The sequence below is a fragment of the Sander lucioperca genome, chromosome 7, assembly GCF_008315115.2.
Source record: "Sander lucioperca isolate FBNREF2018 chromosome 7, SLUC_FBN_1.2, whole genome shotgun sequence".
Taxonomy (NCBI): Eukaryota; Metazoa; Chordata; class Actinopteri; order Perciformes; family Percidae; genus Sander; species Sander lucioperca.
In genome coordinates, this window is record NC_050179.1 from 33,575,392 (window position 1) to 33,596,639 (window position 21,248).

Genomic DNA, 21,248 nt, shown 5'->3' on the forward strand with positions numbered 1-21,248 from the left:
AAGCCTTCAATTGAGGTTGTAGAAAATGTACGTCACCAAAACAAGCCATTTCAGCTAAAGGTGAGGTACTCGACAGCGTTTCCTTTTTTAGGATTTTTTTTGGCAGTGGGGGCAGGTCTGTCCGAACAACATCATTTCCAAATCAACATAGAGGAAACACTGCTCGAACTCGACTTCTGTTTGGTTTTTTATTTTTGGATGTAATTCAGTAGGGCTGTGTATTGGCAAGAATCTGGTGATACGATATGTATCACGATACGTGGGTCACGATTCAATATATTGCAATATATTTTGATACTGTGCGTAAGGCGATATATTGGGATTTTTTTTAAGTATAATTTTAAAAACTAATATTTAAAAAAAGACATGATGTGCATAAAAGTCAAAGAAGTTTACTTTAGGTAAACAATTCAGTACACAGAAAATCAAACTGCCAGTTTGGGATTGTGGTTCACAGGTTCTTAGTGAGCTAATGTTTATATGCTAAAGTAGGCCAAAGATCAGCCGTAGCTACGTTGTTAGCCTCTAGCAAAAAGTCAGGCACTGCTAGGCACTGTTAGGCACTGTTAGGCACTGTTAGGCACTGTTAGGCACTGCTAGGCACTGTTAGGCACTGTTAGGCACTGTTAGGCACTGTTAGGCACTGTTAGGCAAGGACACTAGTGGTGTGTCTCGGTATAGCCATCTAGCGGTAGGGGGTTTAAACACAACATAAACGTGAACCACTGTCTTACATGAATATTTTTGCACGTCAACAAAAAAAAAAATAAAAACAAATCTATATTGCGTTTTTGAAAATCGATATAGTATTGCTAAATAAAATATTGCGATACTCAAGTGTCTCAATTTTGTCTTACACCCCTATAATTCAGTGTATTTGTCTTTTTTAAGTATATGAATGTTTTTTTTAAGTTTGTGAACTACACTGCCTCGTGGTCCAGCAGAGGATGTTCTTGAAATCAGCTTGATTATTGGAATCAGCTTGATTATTGAAATCAGCTTGATTATTGAAATCAGCTTGATTACTTGAACGATCAGTAAACCAAAGTAATATATGGAGAACACGGCAAAGCCATGCTCATTGCATAATCGTGACACCGAAGCATCTCAGAAGCACAGTGTGGATTTAAAAATGCAACTAAAGTTTATTTTCATTGTCGACTAATCTGTAGATTTTCTCGATGAGTTGTGTGGTCTCTAAAATGTCAGAAAATGGTCAAAAATGTTGATCAGAGTTTCGCAAAGCCCAAGATGATGTCCTCAGATGTCTTGTTTTGTCCACAACTCAAAGATATTCAGTTTAGTGTCACAGAGGAGAGAAGAAACTAGAAGATATTCACTTATAAGAAGCTGTAATCATTCTACCTTTTTTACATAAAAAAAATGACTCAACCCGATTATCAGAATAGTTGGCGATTCATTTAATTGTTGACAATTAATCGATTCATCTTTGCAGCTCTAAACATTACCATCAAAGATAAGACTGTTTGCCGACTTTGTAAAAAGCAGCTGCTTTACACGAAAACCACAACAAATCGGACGACTCAGCTGCTGGCTTGCCTCCCAAGTGAGGAAGCGGACGCACCGAAAACAAATCAACTGCACAACCTTGTCAGACTGCCTACTTTTTGCCACATCCTCAGCACTCTTGCCACAAGCTCGTAAAAAGGCCATCGCCGATAAAACCACAAGATATATATGCAAAGATACGCGTTGCGTTGCCAGTGCTTCAGGAGAAGGTTTTCAGGATAATGACAGAACTGGAGCCAAGATATAAAATTCCAAGTTGCAGCACAATCTCAATACACAGTGCAGCTGTCTGACAACACAAAGGGGGGGGTGTTAGGCTATATGGGTTGAGCTCAAATTAATTTGAGCGTTCTAAGTCCTAACACCCAGAATGTGAAATCTGTAAAGGTGTTTTACCAGATGAGGATACGAGTTAAGGTTTTGGTTTGGGACGGTTTTCTTCTCTTCTCTGCTGCTCTGAGCTCGTTGGGTTCCTCTCGGCTGTAGTAAAACTGTCAGTCTGTCTTGTTAACTTCTCTGGAGTGCGGCTCCTCTTTGCCTTCCCTCCAGCTCCTCTCAGCATGCCGGCCTTTTTGAAGTGCGCCACTCAAACTGTGATGATGATGACTGTGATCAGAGATCAAAGCAAAGGCTCTCAGAGCTGGGACACAAACGCTTTTTTTGAGACACAACCGAGCTTTCAGAGCTTTTGCTTCTCCTCTTCCGCTTTCCTTTCAGAGACTTCCTGAACTCTCTTTCTGACTGTTTTGCCCAAGGCGTCGAAGGCACCACGCAGCATGTTTTCTCCTTCGGCTTTGACACCTGCAGGCTTTAAAACAGTCGTCTTCTGTCGCTTCTTGAAAACTCCTAAATATCTTCCATTTTGTGTTGATTTTGTTCTGAAACTATAATTTTGTAAATTTTGTCTTTTGCAGAGAAGAGAGGTGACCCTAAAAATGGTACGTTGAACTCTTAATATTGATAATGCAGATTCTGCTTCCTCTACTCTGTGGCCCTCCAGTGTGCTTGGGCATCCTGACCTGGATTGACAAAAAAAACAGATGTCTGGGGTCTGTTTGGACTCTCGTTGTGCTGCATGGTGTTCAGTGACTAAAACATAGTCCAGATTAGAAAACGTTGTGACCCTACGGTATACACTACTGTTAAAGTTTGGAATCACCTGTCCTATTGATGTTTTTCTTCTTTACCAATAGTATCATTCAGACACAAATGTATTATACTGTATACATTTGAAATTGTCCCAAAAGAAGAAGAAGAATGGAATGATTCCAAAAAGTGGATACCCTTTACAGTGTTGCATGATGGGATAATACTGTTGGAACTTGGATGTTGAATAGGTTTTCCAGTCCAGATAAGTGTCCGTGAGCCTCCATCATTATTGAAGCCCATCGGTGCAATGTGGCTCTAAATATTGAGTTGCTGCGTGTTTGACTGGGCCCTCTGCGGTCTACTCAGTGGTTAGATTGAAGAGCAAGCATTATCTCGAGTGGCCGCGCCTGGGGGAATTTAGGCTGCATTATTGTGCGCTCGACACTGAAACAGGAAGCTCTGCACATATTTTGATGCTAAGCCTCCAATTTATTTGACCAATGACTGCTATTTTCTTCTCTTTTTATTCCACTGTTTCTCAGAGGGATCTTTGTCTATTTCTGCCCTTTCAGTTGTCAGTCTGGTTGAACCATTGTACAGCGTTTTTGTTCTCCATAACAAAAATAAATAAATAAGATCTATTCGTAAAAAGGACTTTCAACAACCTAAAAGTATCCAAGACCATTCATACATAAAGGGTAGTCTCAGGTATCTGACTGTAATCAAGCTTTTGTGGCAGGAGATACAAACTTTTTCAACAGTAGTGTACGTATCCAGATACAACAGACTGGTTGTACAAAGCAGCTTGTATGAAAGTAGAAGCGGGAGGCTGATTTAAAAACATTGTTCATGCTCATCTGTTGTCTCCTACAGAAATAGATGTTGTTTGCGTGGCTGGATGATAAATGCCAGGAGACTGGAGGGTTGAGTTGTGGTGTTTCCTGACACGTTAGCGGTGTTGTTTCACAGACGCCGTGACTCACACACTGTCACAGAGTGGAGTCTGCCGCAGGTTAATCTTGTCAGCAGGACGCCCATCTGTGCCATATGTAGACCACATGGTCTTTGTTGTTGTTCCCTTTAAACCCTGTTGCGATGCACATTAGGCCTAATCTATAATCCCCACAGTTACTGCTGCTGAACATTTGTTTTGGTCATTTTATAGCTCCTCAATTTTATGTTTTTATTATTAGAAGAAAGTGCACCTGAATCGGCATGAGCATGTTAAAGATATCCGTGTAAATGTGCCAGGATTATCTTAACAGTACTGACACATTACTGTTGTGTTTTTGCAAAGTCTTCTAACAAAATAAAAGCGAGAGAAAGATAAAAGGTCTCCAACATGTCCTGCGCAGGGGACCATGGATATATCGAGAGCTGGATACAGCACAGCCACTCACTCTTTCTGCCAATTTACCCAGATGGTCAGTCACGGTACTGCAACAAAAAAGCATTTTCCCTATCGACCTCCATAATAGACTTCCGTAGAAAAGTTTGACATGACACCTAAAATTGCAAACGGCGTCAATTATAACTATGAATTTTTAAACCATGACCATTTTATATATTACAATATAAGGTCTAACCCTCTTAAGTCGGCGCTGTCGCCCACGACAGGAGAATACACACTTTATAGGTCTTATTTAATATCTCCAGATCAATATAGTGTAGAGACTTTGTTTTGTTTAAAAGCAGAGAAATGCGCCGTTTCAACGGGGTGATCTTGACACGTGTAGGCCATCCAGAAGCTTTTTTAATCCATCATGGAACAACAGTGTCTTTGTAACATAAATAATTAGGAATCCAAAAATCAACTTGCGTATGTTCCCTTTGCTTCGCGACCTGTGGACCCCTTGTCTCAGCGTAGCTGTAGTTTGTTAGCGACAGCTAGACCTTTCTAACCGAAGCTTAGTAATCCGGCCAGGCAGACAGTGACTTTTCGGAGACTTTTGCACAATAATTCCAGAGCAATAAATCCACAATTGAACAGCTATTTACCGTATTTAGTCATCTTTTTGTACTAAAAAAACGATGTATTCGTGTTGGCTGGGCGCCAACTTGGATAGTGACGTCTTGACTGACAGCTGGCTAGATCAAGTGTGTGTGTGTGTGTGTGTGTGTGTGTGTGATCCCTGCAGCATGCATATCCTGATAGCCCAGGTTCTCCTGAAAGAAATGATGTAGATAACTTGATTGTGCTTATAGGTTATACAAGCATTATTACACAAGGAGACCAGGCGAAACAAAGATGGGGGGGAAAATTGGCATAGACCTCAGAGGGTGAACCTCTGTTCTATTTCTGCTCAGTCTCTCACAACATTTGAAAGAGTACAAAATAGTGATTTGATTTCAGCCAGATTTAAAGTGAGAAAAATGGTGGTTGTATAGTTGGAAGAATTTTTCAGATTGAGTTTAGTTTAATGTGAACATATTCTTGAAATAAGAGACCACAGAGAAGGTTCAGCATCTTGGCTGGCTGTTTTCGATGTATTCACACTAGAGCATAGACTGTATATGAAGATGGCGTCTCCACTTAAACAAACATCAGCGTAATAAGATCTACCTAAGATAACAGACACAATCTTTGGTGAAAGTGTGTTTGACGTATACTTAGATATGAGTTTGGTCCATGTCCCATCCACTAACATAGAGGCTGCAGGGTTTATGACCTTATCTGCAGCCAGCCACAAGGGGGCGATCCAGATGTTTTGGCTTCAGTTATACAGTCTATGCATCAACCCCTGGTCTGGAGGCTGGAGGTTTGTAAAAAGCACACCAGTAGCTTGTGGGTGTTTTTGACGCCACCTTGTGGACGGAAGGCCAGAACAGAGAGCGAAGAGATGTTTTCAGATTTAGCCGGCTTAATGTGGACGTTGCCTAAAGTAAGTGAGATGACAGTTGGTCCAAACTTTGGGAATGTTATAGCTTCTGAATGCATTGTGGTAAAAGCAGATTTTGGTACTTCAAGCTGAGAAGTAAACATGACAATATGACAGCTCGTGAGCAGCAGGCATCTCTCTCCTTAGAGCTTTTTCAAAATTGTAAATGCTATTTTACTGCCTTTGTTCATGATGGTGTTCAGGTGCAGGCAAACAAAGTTGTGAGTAATCGTCCCAGTGCATCAGAGCTTTAATTTAGGTCTGCTCCTCTGCAGCTGTCTTCCCAACGGACAGTTTACTTTCATTAAGGCAGTTGGCAAACATTTTTGGCTGACTGTTGGCCGCAAAGAGCAGGATTAACATATAATGAACAAGTTGTCTCTTCAATCAACTCCGTGGATTTGTGCCTGAGATCGTTCTTTCGTTGACGTTTTTTTCCCCAGTGGCATTCTGACATTTCAGCTGTGAAACATGAGACTAACAGAGGGACATTGTTGCTCTGGGAGATGAATGTGTGTCTCACATGTTTGCCTCCCCACTCCTCCTCACATGTATTGTTGTTGTGGACTTATGTGTCAGCAGGATTTGGAAAAAGTTGTCCATGCTTTTATCTTCAGTAGACTTGACTACTGTAACGGAGTCTTTACAGGTCTCCCTAAAAAATCAATCAGACAGCTGCAGCTGATTCAGAACGCTGCTGCTCGAGTCCTCACTAAGACCAAGAAAGTGGATCACATCACTCCAGTTCTGAAGTCTTTACACTGGCTTCCAGTTAGGGATGCACCGATTGGGAAATTCTGGGCCGATACCGATGTTTAACATAACAACTTGGCCGATGGCCCGATGCCGATGTTTTTTCTTTTTGTTATTTATTCCTTCTTTTGTGCCACGGAAACATACAAGTCTTTCGGCTCTTGATCACACTATCCTAGAATGAGCACAAATTCAATCAGACCAATTTATGAAACAAAAACAACCTTTAATGTCACTTTCTGGTTGACATTAGTTATAACCTTATTTATGACAAGTTCTTTTCTGAAAAATAACATTCAAAAACCTTTGACTGCTAACTAATCAATGAAAAGATTGTTTCAGTACATTGGCCAACAAAATTATTTGAGTGGTTTTAGCCTGATAAACAAAAACTTACTCAATGAGATTATTTTCATTTTCATATTTTTTTTTTTCAAGTGTAAATGCAAAAACAAGTGAAATAAATAAATAATGTTATTAATTTGTTTCGCTTTGGCACTGTCTGGAGGCAGCTGTTTGGCTTTCTCAAACGCCGTGTCAATTGAAGTCTGAGGTTTGCGCTTTCTTGGCGGCTTCATTTTTCCGTTTTTGGTCAGCTTGCAGGTAATCGCCATACACCGCCTCGTGCCTGCTTCTCAAATGTCCAATGAGATTTGTTGTGTTAAATGACTTTCTAACAGCCCCCCCTCTTGAAATTTCAATGGAATACGTATTGCAAACTGCAAAACTCTGATCTTTCTCTGAAACTGTAAAATATTGCCACACGACCGCCATCTTCTTTGTTTAATCTAAGTTACTGAGGAGAGTGCGCGGGTGCCCTCTTCCGTCTCGGTCTCTCCCCACGCCCAAATAAAAAGAGAGAAAAAAAGTTTCTCCTGAGCACAGCGTTCATGACACATATAATCATCGGCGAATGTCATTTTTATTCCCCGATGGCAGTTAACGAGGCAAATATCGCCCGTTACCGATGTTCAGCCGATGCATCGGTGCATCCCTACTTCCAGTGCATCAAAGAATTGATTTCGAAATACTTTTGCTGGTTTATAAATCACTAAACGGTTTAGGGCCAAAATACATTTCTGGTCTGCTAGTACACTATGAACCACCCAGACCTCTCAGGTCGTCTGGGACAGGTCTGCTTTGTTGTCCCCAGAGTCAGAACTAAACAGGGGGAAGCAGCGTTCAGTTTCTCTGCTCCACATATCTGGAACAAACTCCCAGAAAACTGCAGGTCTGCTGCAACTCTCAGTTCTTTTAAATCAAGGCTGAAGACCTTTCTTTTTGATGCTGCCTTTCTTTAAATAATTGTCAATTTCTTATACTGCACTGTAAACTTTATTCTCGTATTTTATCCGTTTTTCATTTTTTAATCGTTTTTAACTGCTCTTTAATGTTTTATGTAAAGCACTTTGAATTGCCCTGTTGCTGAAATGTGCTATACAAATAAAGCTGCCTTGCCTTGCCCCCATTGTAAGACTTTTGTAATGAAGAAGCTGCTCATGTTGGCAGTTCAGGAATAACCCAGATTGTGTTGGGAATGTTGAAGGCTCGCCTCAGTCTCTCTCGTTACCTGATGTGAACTCTAAAGCTGAAGCTCTTAAACATACGCTGTTTATGACGAGCTGAATCCAGTGGGCTTCGGTTCAGACCTTTATTGTCCCACGAGGGGAAGTGAATTGAGTGGATGATTTTTGCTGCTTTCTGCCAAGTAGAAAGTGAAGTTGTCGGTGGTGAGGTTTGTTTTGGGAAATAACCCCGAGAGTTGAAGCGGGTCCAGCAGCTTTCCTTCCCTGCTCACAACCTTTAGTCAGTAGAGTCCCAAAGGTTTGAATCTTGAGTTATTTGGAGTTTGAACGTTCTGCACCCTGGTGTTCTTGGCAGGATGCGGGTTTTTCTTGGCAAACGGATCAGGAGAACAGCATTTTGTGAAAGTAATTTGCTGATGTGATATGATGCCTAAGTTTTAACATGTTTTTCATTGAAGTTCTCAAATGTTAAATGTTGTTAGCAGTCGTACAACAACTTTGTCTGAAAGAAATTCAGTCTCAAGAAATTAGATTTTTACTTTTCACATAGGTATCGAAACTTTGTACCAAATGACTTTTCATTATTTGAAATACCGAAGACTTTCTGTCCGTACTGTAAAACTACTCCTCTTTAGTACCCAGGCCTACACAGAACCTTCCCACGAAGCTCTGCTTGGAAGTGAGGAAACAGCCGCCCTGTCCGTCCCGGTCCTCAGGGGACGGCAGATTTGAGGCGAGCCTGTTGGTCCTGGTCATGGACATCCAGCATTCATGGGTAGTCCAGGGATTTGGACTGAGATTAGCAGTGGATTAGTGGTTTATGTCAGATGCTGCTGCGGTTTGTGGAGATTACGAGGAATTCGAGGACTGGATGGTTTGGACGGACATGAGGAGAGGGACAGCCGCTCGACCTTTTTTATTAGAGAAGATGGATCATAATAGCTCAGTGAGAGAGTTTACAACCGTTGCTATATTGATCCCTCAGGTACCAGAGATTACGAAAGGCATATTAAAGACAGTGTGTCAGAGTCAGCAGGGGGGGGGTCAGTTACATTACTACAGTAAAACGCTGCCAGCATCCCCTATAATAGAGAAGACACACCAGCCCGATAATCGGGCGTCGGGCCGTCTGGCGAGGTCCGTGACTCGAGTCTGTTCGGTGTGTCCCGTGCCGTCGGCCGTCCGAGGAGCCGTCGGCCTTCATTTGGGCCGACCTGACATGTTCAGTCGGAGACAGGGCAGTCGGGACTCACCCGGAAATGGGGAGCGGATGAGCTGCTCAAAATCTGACGAAAATCTTTTAAACTGACCTTTGTCAATCTGAAATGAAGACAGATTCAGCAACTGTATGGCCTGTTTCTCGCTTAAAATGTTTTCAGAAACACGTTTCGGTGAACTATTTTAGTACAATATGAGATCGTATTCTGAACAAGCCGCCATGACTGAATTTCCGGAGAAAAAAGAACCACGTGACGCGTTCGTCCAATCAGCTGCCGGTTCTCATTTTCTGGGAAATAATCAGACTGTTAATGGAAACAATACAGAGCAGCGCCGCCTGCTGCTATGGAGACGTATTACGTTTCGCGCACGTGCAGAGCGTACGCTCAAGTCGGCGTCGCCTCAGTGTGTTCTGAGGCATTTTTTGGACCTCGGGACCCGACTGATCAGTCCGACTGGCTTTTCTGCCGTCTGCCCGTCTGGTTGGTGTGTCAGGGCCTTAAGATGCAGTCTTCATTACAGCTACAATATCTGGGTATCCACAGGTCTTACATCCTTACAGCATTGCCATTGGTTTAGGGCTGCAACTAACCTTTATCTCATTCGACTAATCTGTCAGTTTTCTCAATTGGTCGAGTAGTTATTGGGTCTATAAAATGTCAGAACATGGTGAAAAATGTGGATCAGTGTTTCCCAAAAAGCCCAAGATGACGTCCTCAAATGTCTTGTTTTGTCCACAACTCAAAGATATTCAGTTTACTGTCACAAAGGAAAGAAGACACTAGAAGATATTCATTTTTTAATCATTAATTAAAAAGAAGAATTTAATTCATTCATTTAATAAGCGGTAATCAGAGAATTTTTTTCCCTTGCCTGCCATGACAATAACTTTAGTAATAAAATGTGTTCAGGCCATTGTGACGTATTCTTTATTCATAATAAACTACAAGAGCGATAGATCGTGGATTGTACGTGCTGTGAGGCTGTTCAATCCTTTAGTGAGAAGTCTGTCAGTGCTGCTGTCAGACTTGGAGCAAACACAATTACAAAGCAATTTAAAACATTTCACTTGTGTGGGGGTGGGGGTGGGTGGATGAGCGTGCTGATATGTTTTAACTGTGACTTGCCAGGGGACTGCAGATGAAAATTAGCTTTAAGATGACTCTCACAAATAGATTGAATAGATAAATCAAATTATTCAAGTGTGGATTTTTTTTTTTTGCCAAAACTGATTGGAACATCCCCAGCACTATTTAACATTTGTATTAGTTAATTATTAATTACCTTTATTCCTACTGGTTTTTATTCAGAGTTTTGCATATATGAATAAGAATGAAAAAGCCCTTACATTACATTCTGTTCTATTAAGCATTTTCCGTTTAACTTGTTGAACCCTATTCAGAAACCCTGAATAGCCTGGTGCAAGAGGGAAGATTATGGGATTGTTAAAATGTGAAAGGTCCATCCTCTGATGAGCAGCAATGGGATCAGTATAATCTTCTGATTACATTTTAATATTTGTGGTGGACAAGTGGCATTTCTGTTGTCTAAAATGGACCACGGCTCATGAACATGTCTCCCTCTCTCCCTCCCTCCCATCCCTGCGTGCAGGTCCAGCTCTGCACATGGCCACGGTGGACATCAAGAACCCGGAGATCAACAACGTCAGATTCCACAACTCCCACAGCCACCAGCAGCCATACCACCTCAACAACATGCTGAGCCACAGCGGCTTGAGCAAGAAGGACAAGAAGACCAAAGGCAAGAAGAAGAAGCTGACCAAGGCCGACATCGGCACGCCCAGCAACTTCCAGTGAGTCCCTTTAAATGTTTAGTTTTGTTGGACCAACAGTCCAAAACCCAAAGATTTTCTGTTTATTAGAACGATATAAAATACAGCAGCAAATCTGATGAATCTGATCCAGCCATAACACTCCGCTTCATGGCAACAGTAAACATGTTGAGGTCTGAGAGCGTTCAATGACCACACTGTCTCTGACTGATGTCACTCTCTCTGATGTGAGTGAGTGTGTGTGTGTGTGTGTGTGTGTGTGTGTGTGTGTGTGGGCTCACTATTTAGCATGTGCACATGGTTGCCCACGTGCACATGCTAAATAGTTTGCTGTAATTCTGTATATTAATGCGTGTGTGATCTCACCACATATCTGTCCCGTCTTCTTCAGGCACATCGGTCACGTGGGCTGGGATCCAAACACAGGTTTTGATGTGAGTACCCCCTTCACACACACACACACACACACACACACACACACAAGCACAATAGTGACCTGTGTGGTGGCTGCATGATGAAATCACACAATAGGCTCTTTTTGCTTCCTGTTCATATTCACAAACATCTCGCTGCGTCTCAGAAGACACAGAATGTTCCAGAGAGAACCAGGCTGCAGCCTTGTTAACTCATTAAACAGTTCACTGCACACTGTAGGAATTAATACTTACACAGATTGAAATACTAATGCATTCAAAGCACCTGTCTCTTCTTTTTGCACAATCACAAAAAGCCTTGATGAGTAATGAGTAATTGTGGCACTAAATAGAAGGCTGCAATGTCATGTCCCAAAAACGTGCTTCTGCCCTTATGTCATATTAATAAAGTTGTGTTGACCTGATATTTATTAGTCATTAGGCACCTCATGAAACTGGCTTTTAAACTCACAAACGCACTGACTATGGCGTGTCTGCACAACCAGTGCAAATCTGTCACAGGGTAAGCTGTCAAAAAGCTCCTCTTTGTATTCATCATTATCGATGATGTTGCAGCACAAAAAGTATTTTTGTAAATATCTATGCTAGCTCCACCGAGGTATTTGTGAAAACACCTCATGACAAACTGCACATACATCAAAGTGAAGTAACAATGAAGGACAACATGTTTCTAAATACAGTCTTTAACATAATAAAACAATAATGTAATAAAAGTTAAAAAAAAAAAATAATGTAATATGTGCATCCTGAGGAAAATAACTGGAATTGTAAACCGGTTGTCTCATTAGTGTTGTCATTTAAGATTTGATAAATGTTTGTAGTTGTAAAACGGAGGCTGTTTAGGGAACCCGGAGTGGTTTCTCGTAGCAACCGGAGCTGGCGTTGAGTTCAGACTGACGGGATCACCGAGCGAGAAGGTGACCGCTGCGTTCCGTTCACCGCCTCGTTATTGTCTCCGTTTACCCGACTGACCGAGCACACTGAACGATCCTGAAAACACGTCAGTCACACACCAGACGGTCCCAGAATGCACTGCAGTGTGACAGGAACAAGAGGTGTGAATGTGTCCTTGGGAAGAGACCGTGCAGAGCTGCACGTTTTTGATTTGATGGAAAGCAGCTGAGTGGTTGGTGTCGTTTGTTGTCAGGTTTCAGGCAGCTTGTAATTCTGCCTGTTGGCCACCAGGTGCCACACTGACACTGTGTAGTTCATCTTCACTGCAGAGGAAGCACAACCTCACTGCTTTTGTACTGTGGGCAAAATGAAGACACATTAAAACAGAACTCAGGAAAGAGGAGCCGGAAGTAGTTTTAATTTAATAAGCCTCGATGAACACGTCGTGTTTTTGGGAGGAGTCTTGGTGTAATTGTAGTACATTAAGTGGCCATGGCAATATTCTCATATGTGAGTAACTGTACTTTCCTTCCTAAGTTTCCTTCCACCACTGAAAAACACTCAATTACACGTAAAAGACTTGCATTCAACATTTCAGTTGAGTAAAAGTCCAAAAGTATTATTATTATTATTATTATTATTATTATTATTATTATTATTATTATTAGAATTTGCTTTGAAAAAAGTAAGTCTAAAAAGTGTATTAGTTGAGTTTTATACATTGTATTTTGCATCTGAATTTGGTATGTTGGATTTTTTAACATTGAATTTTTGATTCTGAATTTGTGAACATTGAAAAATAAATGTGAAAATAAGTAAAATTCAGATGCATAATTTCTGTCTGTGTGTGTGTGTGTGTGTGTGTGTGTGTGTTGCAGCTGAACAACCTGGACCCTGAACTCAAGAACCTGTTCGACATGTGCGGCATCTCTGAGGCTCAGCTGAAGGACCGAGAGACGTCTAAGGTCATCTACGACTTCATCGAGAAGAAGGGAGGTGTGGAGGCCGTCAAGAACGAGCTGAGGAGGCAGGGTGAGAACCTACACACACACACGCTCACACACACTCGAGGTACCTTTTGATGTGTCAAACTGATCTTAAATAAAAATAAAGCGATGCAGCATTTAATTATGTTTCACCAGGATTTTACTGCAAAACAACAGAATTTTTTATAGGCGTCTCTAATGTAGACGTTGTGTTGGCGCACATTTGTATTTAAGTCGGTAATGCACGTGTGGGTCCAGTGCTTCAATAATAACTCAATAACTCCTATTGTCACTCAAATAACTGTCCAAAATCTGCATCTTTAAGTTAGACCAAGTTAGTCAATCTGTTAATGTGTACATTATAACAGAACTCTAATCAAAATAAAATAAGTCAAACACCATGTCATGTTCTCACATTTCCACGGTAAAAAAAAAAGAACTGGCAACACATTTAGTCCACACTTAAGTAAACTTTGGCTAACCCAGCGTCACACACGTGGTTGCCAATGAAATGGCTCCAACGCATTGTCCCTGTTTTTTCTTTCTGATGTTTTTACATTTCTGACAACATCAGATAAACTGTGAAGGAGTGATTCCATCTTACAACCAATAAAGAATCAACCAAATATGGCATCTTGTTTTTACAGCGTTTGATGACAAAACATCTAATATAAGCATAGAACGTGAAAGGGGAAGTGTAGCATCAAATCGGAAGTCTGGGATTTATAAGCCTTGGATGCTAATTTAAAATGTTCATGGGTATCTGAAACAATAATATACAAATACAGCAACATCACAAAAAAAAATGTAACAGTGCTGTTATGACTGCAGCTTTTACCATTTTACTGAATGAATTGTGTACTTTTCTCGTTATTCATTCACCATCATTTCAGATAAAAACAAAATGACTTTCTTATGAACACATTTAAAATCCCCTCACAGTTTCCTTCCTTTCTCCTGTAATTTTTCTATCAGACAGTAGACTTGAGGCGTGCACATGAAACGAGATTCTCTGTCAAATGTTTTTATTCTTTGTGACAGACTCTTCTTCATTCATTATTCATGTTAACCTGTGCAGGTTTGAAAGCAGGAGAGAAATGTGTGGTGTGATCTGAATATGAAAGACTTTGTTGGATATTTTCATGTTGTCCCAATGATTTTAAAAATCAATCGGATATCAAAAATCACAATTGAAATCTAATTGTTTATAAGTGGTTGTTTTGAGGGTGTTCTTAATTTTTTATTGGCGATGAACTGACTTAATTTTGATGGCTACAATGAGGAAGTTTTTCTAGTAACAAAATGTTGTGGCTTTATATTCATACATGCAGTTTAGAGATGCAACTTAAAATTAATTTATTATCCATTAATCTGCTTTGTCTAAAAAAAATAAATAAAAAATGTCAGGAAGTAGTGCAAAATGTCCATCGCAATCCCCTAAAGTCCACGTTAACATATTCAAACTGCTTCTTTTTTTCTAACCAACCTTTTAAAAGACCAAATGTATTCAGTTTGCTATCATATATGCCTAGAGTGCGGATCGGGCCGCATTTTTCTGTCCAAGCCCGGCCCGTGTCCGACAGAGCAGTAACCGAACCCGGCCTGAGCCCGACAGGCATTAAAATATTTCTGTCCGAGCCCGACGCAGTTAAAATCAAATTTTTTTTCTTATACTAATGACACATGTACGTTTGTTTGTGTGGAAAGCTTTTACTAAGCAACTGTAAGAAGGCATTCGAAAATGTCAACAGATGAGGTCATCAGCGCACACGGGGCACCAAGCGCACGTTAACACAGGCGCGCACACCGACATAATAAGCTGTTTTAAATTTAAAATGTTCAATACCTTATCGCGCTGATGTGACCGAGCCCGACCCGAACCCAAACATCATTTCTAAATATCTGTCTGAACCCGTCGGGTACCGTCGGGCTCGGTTCGGGTATCAATCCTCTAATTCCAATATAAAGCATCAAATCTTCATATTTTAGAAGCAGGAATTAAAGAGTCTTTCCTTTAAAAAATGACTTTAACAAGTATCAATATCAAAACAAGCTGCCCCCACAAACTAATGGGGGAAAAAATACATTTGCCCTTAGATAAATTATCTATAATCAATTTTATTCTTAAATGAATTGAAAGAAATACTTGCACATGAACCTGCATTTGCGTCTGAGCCTGTGTAAAGTTAGTCCTCCACTGAACAATGTTGTCAGAAAGACAGAGGTTTAAATGTCAGCGCAGCAACACACAAACACCACTCAGTAGGTAGAATGGTGAAAAAACACAAATCAAACACAATTACTAACATCAAAGTATGCCATGCTTATAAGGGTGCAAGTTGCAGTAAGTAATAATTGTATCACATGGCATTTTCTGTAGGGCAGGGAGGCTGATGCTCAGCCACGCTGTGATTAACTGCGATTAGGTCTTCTAATGTGTTATTACCATTTATATAACGTTTATTATTACAGTTAAAGCCCTGAAGACAGGTTGGTTCTCAAAAAAGAAAAAAAAGAGCTCTTCATCCAACAGCTTACAGTGGTTCACTTCTCCTCCTCGCAAATTTCAAATTGATCCGCTGACTAAACAGTACTCAAAACGCTCAATCGAACGAGAAATGCACACAACCGTATTTACAAACTTTGCCCTTTTTAAACGAGTCGTCAGGAATTCTGTACGGGTGTGATGTCACAAATCTATACTATATCTAGGTGGAAAGTGCCGTTACGGTCATTCCCTGGCGGTGCATAGACTCTGAGAGTGCAAATGCAGAAGACCCGGAAACGCTGACCAATCAGAGCAGACTGGGCTTTTTTGGGAGGGGGTTCAAAGAGACAGGCGCTAAAATGGAGCGTTTCAGACCGAGGGTGATACAGGTCTATTCAAACACAGTATGAGAAAAAAATTAGTTTTTTAAACATTAAAGCGCATGTAAACAAGTTCTAGTAGAAACACAAAATTCAAATATGAACTAAGAAATGGCCGTGATATGGGACCTTTTTAAAGGTGTGTGATGTCATCTTAAAGTGTACTGGTACACCCTGATCTTGTCTTTCATCTCCCCCCTGCAGCACCCCCTCCACCCCCTTCTCGTGGCGGCCCCCCTCCTCCACCTCCGCCTGCGCACAACTCTGCTCCACCCCCTCCTCCTCCGCCACCATCCAGAGGGGGCCGGGGAGCCCCTCCCCCTCCTCCCCCCCCTCCTCCGTCCAGAGCCCCCGCCTCAGCTCCTCCTCCTCCGCCTCCCTCCAGACCAGGAACTCTGGGTGCCCCTCCTCCTCCACCCCCTCCCACCCGGGGAGGTCACCAGCCCCCTCCTCCTCCCCACCATCATCATCACCACCACCACCACCAGCCCCCCCCTCCTCCTGCTCCGTCATCTCTGCACTCCTCCATCGCCCCCCAAGCCCCGCCTCCTCCGCCTCCCCCAATGGCCCTGCAGTCCTCGGTAGGTGGCGGTGGCGGTGGCGGCTCCGCCCCTGCTCCCCCTCCTCCGCCTCCTCCTCCACCTCCCCCTCCCGGCCCCCCTCCACCTCCGGAGCTGGACGGAGGCGGAGACTCTCCTCATTCGCCGAGCCCTGGCGGGAAGTCGGCGCTGCTGGAGCAGATCAGAGTCGGAGCTCAGCTGAAGAAGGTGGAGCAGAACAACCGGGCGCCGGCCTCCGGCGTGGGACGAGACGCCCTGCTGGACCAGATCCGACAGGGAATCCAGCTCAAGACCGTAAGACCATCACAGCGTCTGATGCCACCATCACATCATTCATCTTTTCGTGAATATACCTGTGGTTTATTTGGTCAAAGAAACATCTAGTTGCAGCTGTAACAACCAGGACTGGATGGGTTTGTGTGTCTCTTCAGGTGCCGGATCAGCCAGAGTCCGGCCCGCCGACGTCGGCTCCCACCGCCGGCATCGTCGGCGCTCTCATGGAAGTGATGCAGAAGAGGAGCAAAGCCATCCATTCCTCAGGTAACTGCTGCCAGGCTACGACGCACGTACTATTTGACCACAACGTCCATGGTTCTTATGTGGACCTTTTCCCAAGATACACTGGTACTTAAGTGAATAGTTTGAAGATGGGTAGGGCTGGGACGGTATGGATTTTTTCTTACCGCGGTTGAAAAGCAAGAAATTCCCGCGGTATACCGCAACCCCCTTACGAGACAAGCGTAAGTTAGAGCGAGAATGGCAGGGTGCCTTAAGTGAGTGACGTCAGTGCCCATGTGGTCGCGCAAGGAGAGCAAGCGGTAACGGAGAGTAGCAGATGAGTGTCGCTGTGAGGAAAAGAGAGAGAGGAAAAAGAGATAGCAAAGATGATGTAAAGTGAGTTAAAAGTGAACAATAAAACAACAAGCTAGAGCTCAAGACACAGTGGCTTTATCTGTTGTCAATACTGCCGGTAAAGTGAATGGGGTTACCCCCGAAAAACATCAGCTTAACCCTCAGCCCTTTCCATTTCAGCTCAATGTGAGAGTCTTTGCTGTGTTTTGCTGTCATTTACGGCCACTCTGCTTTCTCTCCTCTCCGTTGATCTATTCCACTGACAGTTCAGAAAGCTCTATTGTCAATAAAGTAAAAAGAAAAAAAAAATGTTTGCCGACAATGCCAAGGGCAGACGCTTCACAGTACAACGGTCTTAGCAGCTGAGCAGACAGAGAAGGCGACTCGGCAGTCCGCTAACTTGTAGCTCTCTCTAATATAACCAATATAAGCTGCTCTGTTTAGGCTACAAAACGTGCATGCAGACTGAAACTCAACCGTGCGGTTTTGTCGGGATTAAGCTATAAGCAGAAGGAAACTCCGCTAGCTGCTAGGCTAATGTGCAATGGTAAACACTGCAGCGTTAAAGCGAAACTCTCGGCAAAATGCAACCTAGGGTCTTTTTATGAATATACCCGAGTCTTTCGTTTAAAAGCATATTTAGGACGGAAGCGCCACTTTTAAGATTTACCGTATTTTCGTTTTTCGGTCAAAAGGCCTTTTGAATGGGAGTGCTAGGGGCACTTTTATGCTAGCCTCAAAATAGCTATTTTTAAAACACTAAGAAGGTTCGACACAACATGAAACTTTGCTCCCAGTATGACCAGGGGCTCTACACCTTAATGAAAGCATTGACAACATTGTTTGTGTACACAGAGTTTACTAAAAAAGGTTTTGAGGAACTCACCGTAGCTCTTGTTGTTTCCGGCTGCAGCCATTTTATCAGTCAAAAACAATCAATTTCCGAATGCAACGTAACAGGGAGGAGAGTAAAGATGGAAAGCTCCTAAAGCTTAGTTCCATGAAAATGCACGGATTATTTCTTGTTTTGTCGTTATTGAAAAACAATATTGACCTCGTAGTTGAAAAAGGAGCCTCATATGGAGTCCGTTCATTCACATTCGGATATCGACTCGAGCAGAAACAACGAGCTACGGTGAGTTGTTAAAAACCTTTTTTAGTAAACTCTGGGTACACAAACAATGTTGTCAATGCTTTCATTAAGGTGTAGAGCCCCTGGTGATACTTGGAGCAAAGTTTCATGTTGTGTCGAGCCTTCTTAGTGTTTTAAAAAATAGCTATTTTGAGGCTAGCATAAAAGTACCCCTAGCTCTCCCATTCAAAAGGCCATTTGACCGAAAAACGAGAATACGGTAAATCTTAAAAGTGGCGATTCCATCCTAAATATGCTTTTAAACGAAAGTTTGACTCGGGTGCATTCATAAAAAGACCCTAGGTTGAATTTTGGCGAGAGTTACGCTTTAACGTTAATGTGTCCACGTCCACCTCAGCTCAATGGACCGTCCATCCTCGTGCAAAGCTGAAGTGAATTTTTCTGTTCGAGCCCGGCCCGCATCTGACAGAGCAGTAACCGAACCCGGCCCCAACCCGACAGGCATTAAGATATTTATGTCCGAGCCCGATGCAGTTAAAATCTCCTTTTTTCTCAGACTAATGACCCATACATTTGTTTGTGTGGAAAGCTTTCATTAAGCAACTGTAGGAAGGCATTCAGAAATGTCAACAGATGAGCTCATCAGCGCACACGGGGCAACAAGCGCACGTTATCACCGGCGCGCACCTACATAAGTTTTAAATTTAAAATGTTCAATGCCTTATCGCGCTGATGTGACCGAGCCCGACCCGAACCCGAACATCATTTCTAAATATCTGTCTGAACCCGGCCCGGACCATTGGGCTCGGTTCGGGTATCCATCCTCTAATTCCAATGTAAAGCATCAAATCTTCATATTTTAGAAGCAGGAATTAAAGAGTCTTTCCTTTTAAAAAATGACTTTAACAAGTATCAATATCAAAACAAGCTGCCCCCACAGACTAACGTAAAGGTTATATACGGTACATAATTCCAGGCAACCAGCGGAGACTCCCCAATAGTCGTTGAAATATTGATTCTTATATTTCAGGTTTTGCACAGATTTACTTAACTCTTACGGACATGAGGTTGGTATCAGTCTTCTCTTCTAACTCTCGGCAGGAAAGCATATAGGAGCATTTCCCAAAAGTCTAACTTTTCCTTTACGGCAGAACTATATCCCTCGGTGTTATTCTTCTTATCTTTCTTGTGTTGAGTTGTTGAGTTGATTTTTATAAAGGTTTTTATTCTCTGGACGCTCTTTAATGTCTTTTGTGTTTTCTTTTCCCAGACGAAGACGAGGATGATGACGAAGACGAGGACTTTGAAGACGATGACGAGTGGGACGACTAGTGAAGATTTCTTTACCCAGGTCCACCCCACCCCCGCCCCCTCTCTGCACCTCCCGCGGACACTTAAATATCTTCTAAAAATCTTCCAGCATCCAACTAAAATTGTAAATGTTGTATGAATTAGCTGCATATTTATTTTTGCTTTTTAATTTTAAAGATTATTATTATTATAAATAATCTGTGCAATACCTCATCTTGTTAAATCTGCAACGTTCGTCACACATCCTCATCGTTAAAGACGTCCTGTCATTAGAAAGCACTTAACACCGCCATCAGCACAATGTGGAGACGCAGCATTTCATTATTAATAATCAATCATATAAAACACTAGCTGCTCCACCGAGAGGAGTCTGACCCGGAGTCTTCATGTGCTATAAAAAATAATTTTTTTTGCGTTCATTTCTTCATGTTTTCATTCCTCGAAAGAAAGTGAAAAGGGAGACGTACGTGCGACCAAACAGGCAGGATCCTCTTTGTGTTTGACAGCGGTCGGTTTAAATGCGAGATAACACTATTTTCTTACTGTGCTTCTTTTCGTACCTCCGAGTTTCCTAATAAATTGTAGTTTAGTCGTGTTCTTTTTTTTTTTTTTTTTTTTTCATAAATCCTTTGACCAAAATGCGACGGCGGCGGCTCAGTCGCCTCACGTGGATTTTCAACTTTTATTTTTTATGAAGTAAAAGCCGTTTATTTGCACACAGTTTATACGATAGTTCAGTTTTGTGTTTTTCGGGTGTGCGTTTGTCGAGTCATTTTTATTTTAGTTTCAAGCAGGTTACGGTGACGATAGACACTTTTTTAGAAGGTTTTGCGATATTTCGACCTTTTAAATGGGACTACAAATATGACTGACAAGGTTTCTTTCTTTCTTTGGCTTTCTACAAATACACATTAACCCGCACACACACACTGTGGCATTTGTGAAATGATGGAAGTTTAGTTCTTAATGTCTAGTTGGTTGTTTTTGTTTTTTTTGCTGTGACATCATTCCGTTATTTCCTGCAGAAGGAAACATCCGCAGCGCTCCGGTTCGGTATTTCAAACAAATATCACATCATGCAAAGACACTAAAAGATAAAAAGTCATTCGTCCTCTTCCACCCTTCACTTAACAAACTATAATTTTATGCAATGCGACTGTAAATGCCTCCTCACGGAGAATGATAAAAAAAGAAGCAAATAATATTAAACCAAATGTGGCATTTGCAAGCAGCTTGTGGGTTTGGCGATGCCTGTGATCGTAAACGGAGAAAAAAGAAATAACCGACCGCTTGTTTTAACTGTTCGTGTTAAGAGTTTTTACCGTCCTCCAGCGAGGCTTAATGCTGCATCGAGAAGCCGAGATACTGACAGTGAACCTGTGAAAAAGGGTTGGGAGGGGTGGGGGGAGGGGCAATGAGAATACTAAATTGTATACTTAAATAAATGTTAATATTTACAGAGA

The 21,248-nt window shown here is 42.0% G+C and overlaps 1 protein-coding gene across 2 annotated transcripts in view; it reads left to right on the forward strand.

The window, feature by feature from the left end:
* Nucleotides 1-20,975, forward strand: part of wasla (WASP like actin nucleation promoting factor a) — a 31,692-nt gene extending 10,717 nt beyond the window's left edge. The window contains exons 5-11 of one of the 2 annotated variants that reach the window (XM_036003641.1): nucleotides 2,445-2,468; nucleotides 10,607-10,808; nucleotides 11,179-11,221; nucleotides 12,994-13,147; nucleotides 16,174-16,823; nucleotides 16,961-17,069; nucleotides 19,745-20,975. In XM_036003641.1, the coding sequence (XP_035859534.1) occupies nucleotides 2,445-2,468; nucleotides 10,607-10,808; nucleotides 11,179-11,221; nucleotides 12,994-13,147; nucleotides 16,174-16,823; nucleotides 16,961-17,069; nucleotides 19,745-19,806 (1,244 nt within the window). In that variant the 3' untranslated portion in view covers nucleotides 19,807-20,975. The remainder of the gene's footprint in view (nucleotides 1-2,444; nucleotides 2,469-10,606; nucleotides 10,809-11,178; nucleotides 11,222-12,993; nucleotides 13,148-16,173; nucleotides 16,824-16,960; nucleotides 17,070-19,744) is intronic. The other variant, XM_031279750.2, reaches the window with a different exon arrangement.
* Nucleotides 20,976-21,248: the final 273 nt, after the last annotated feature.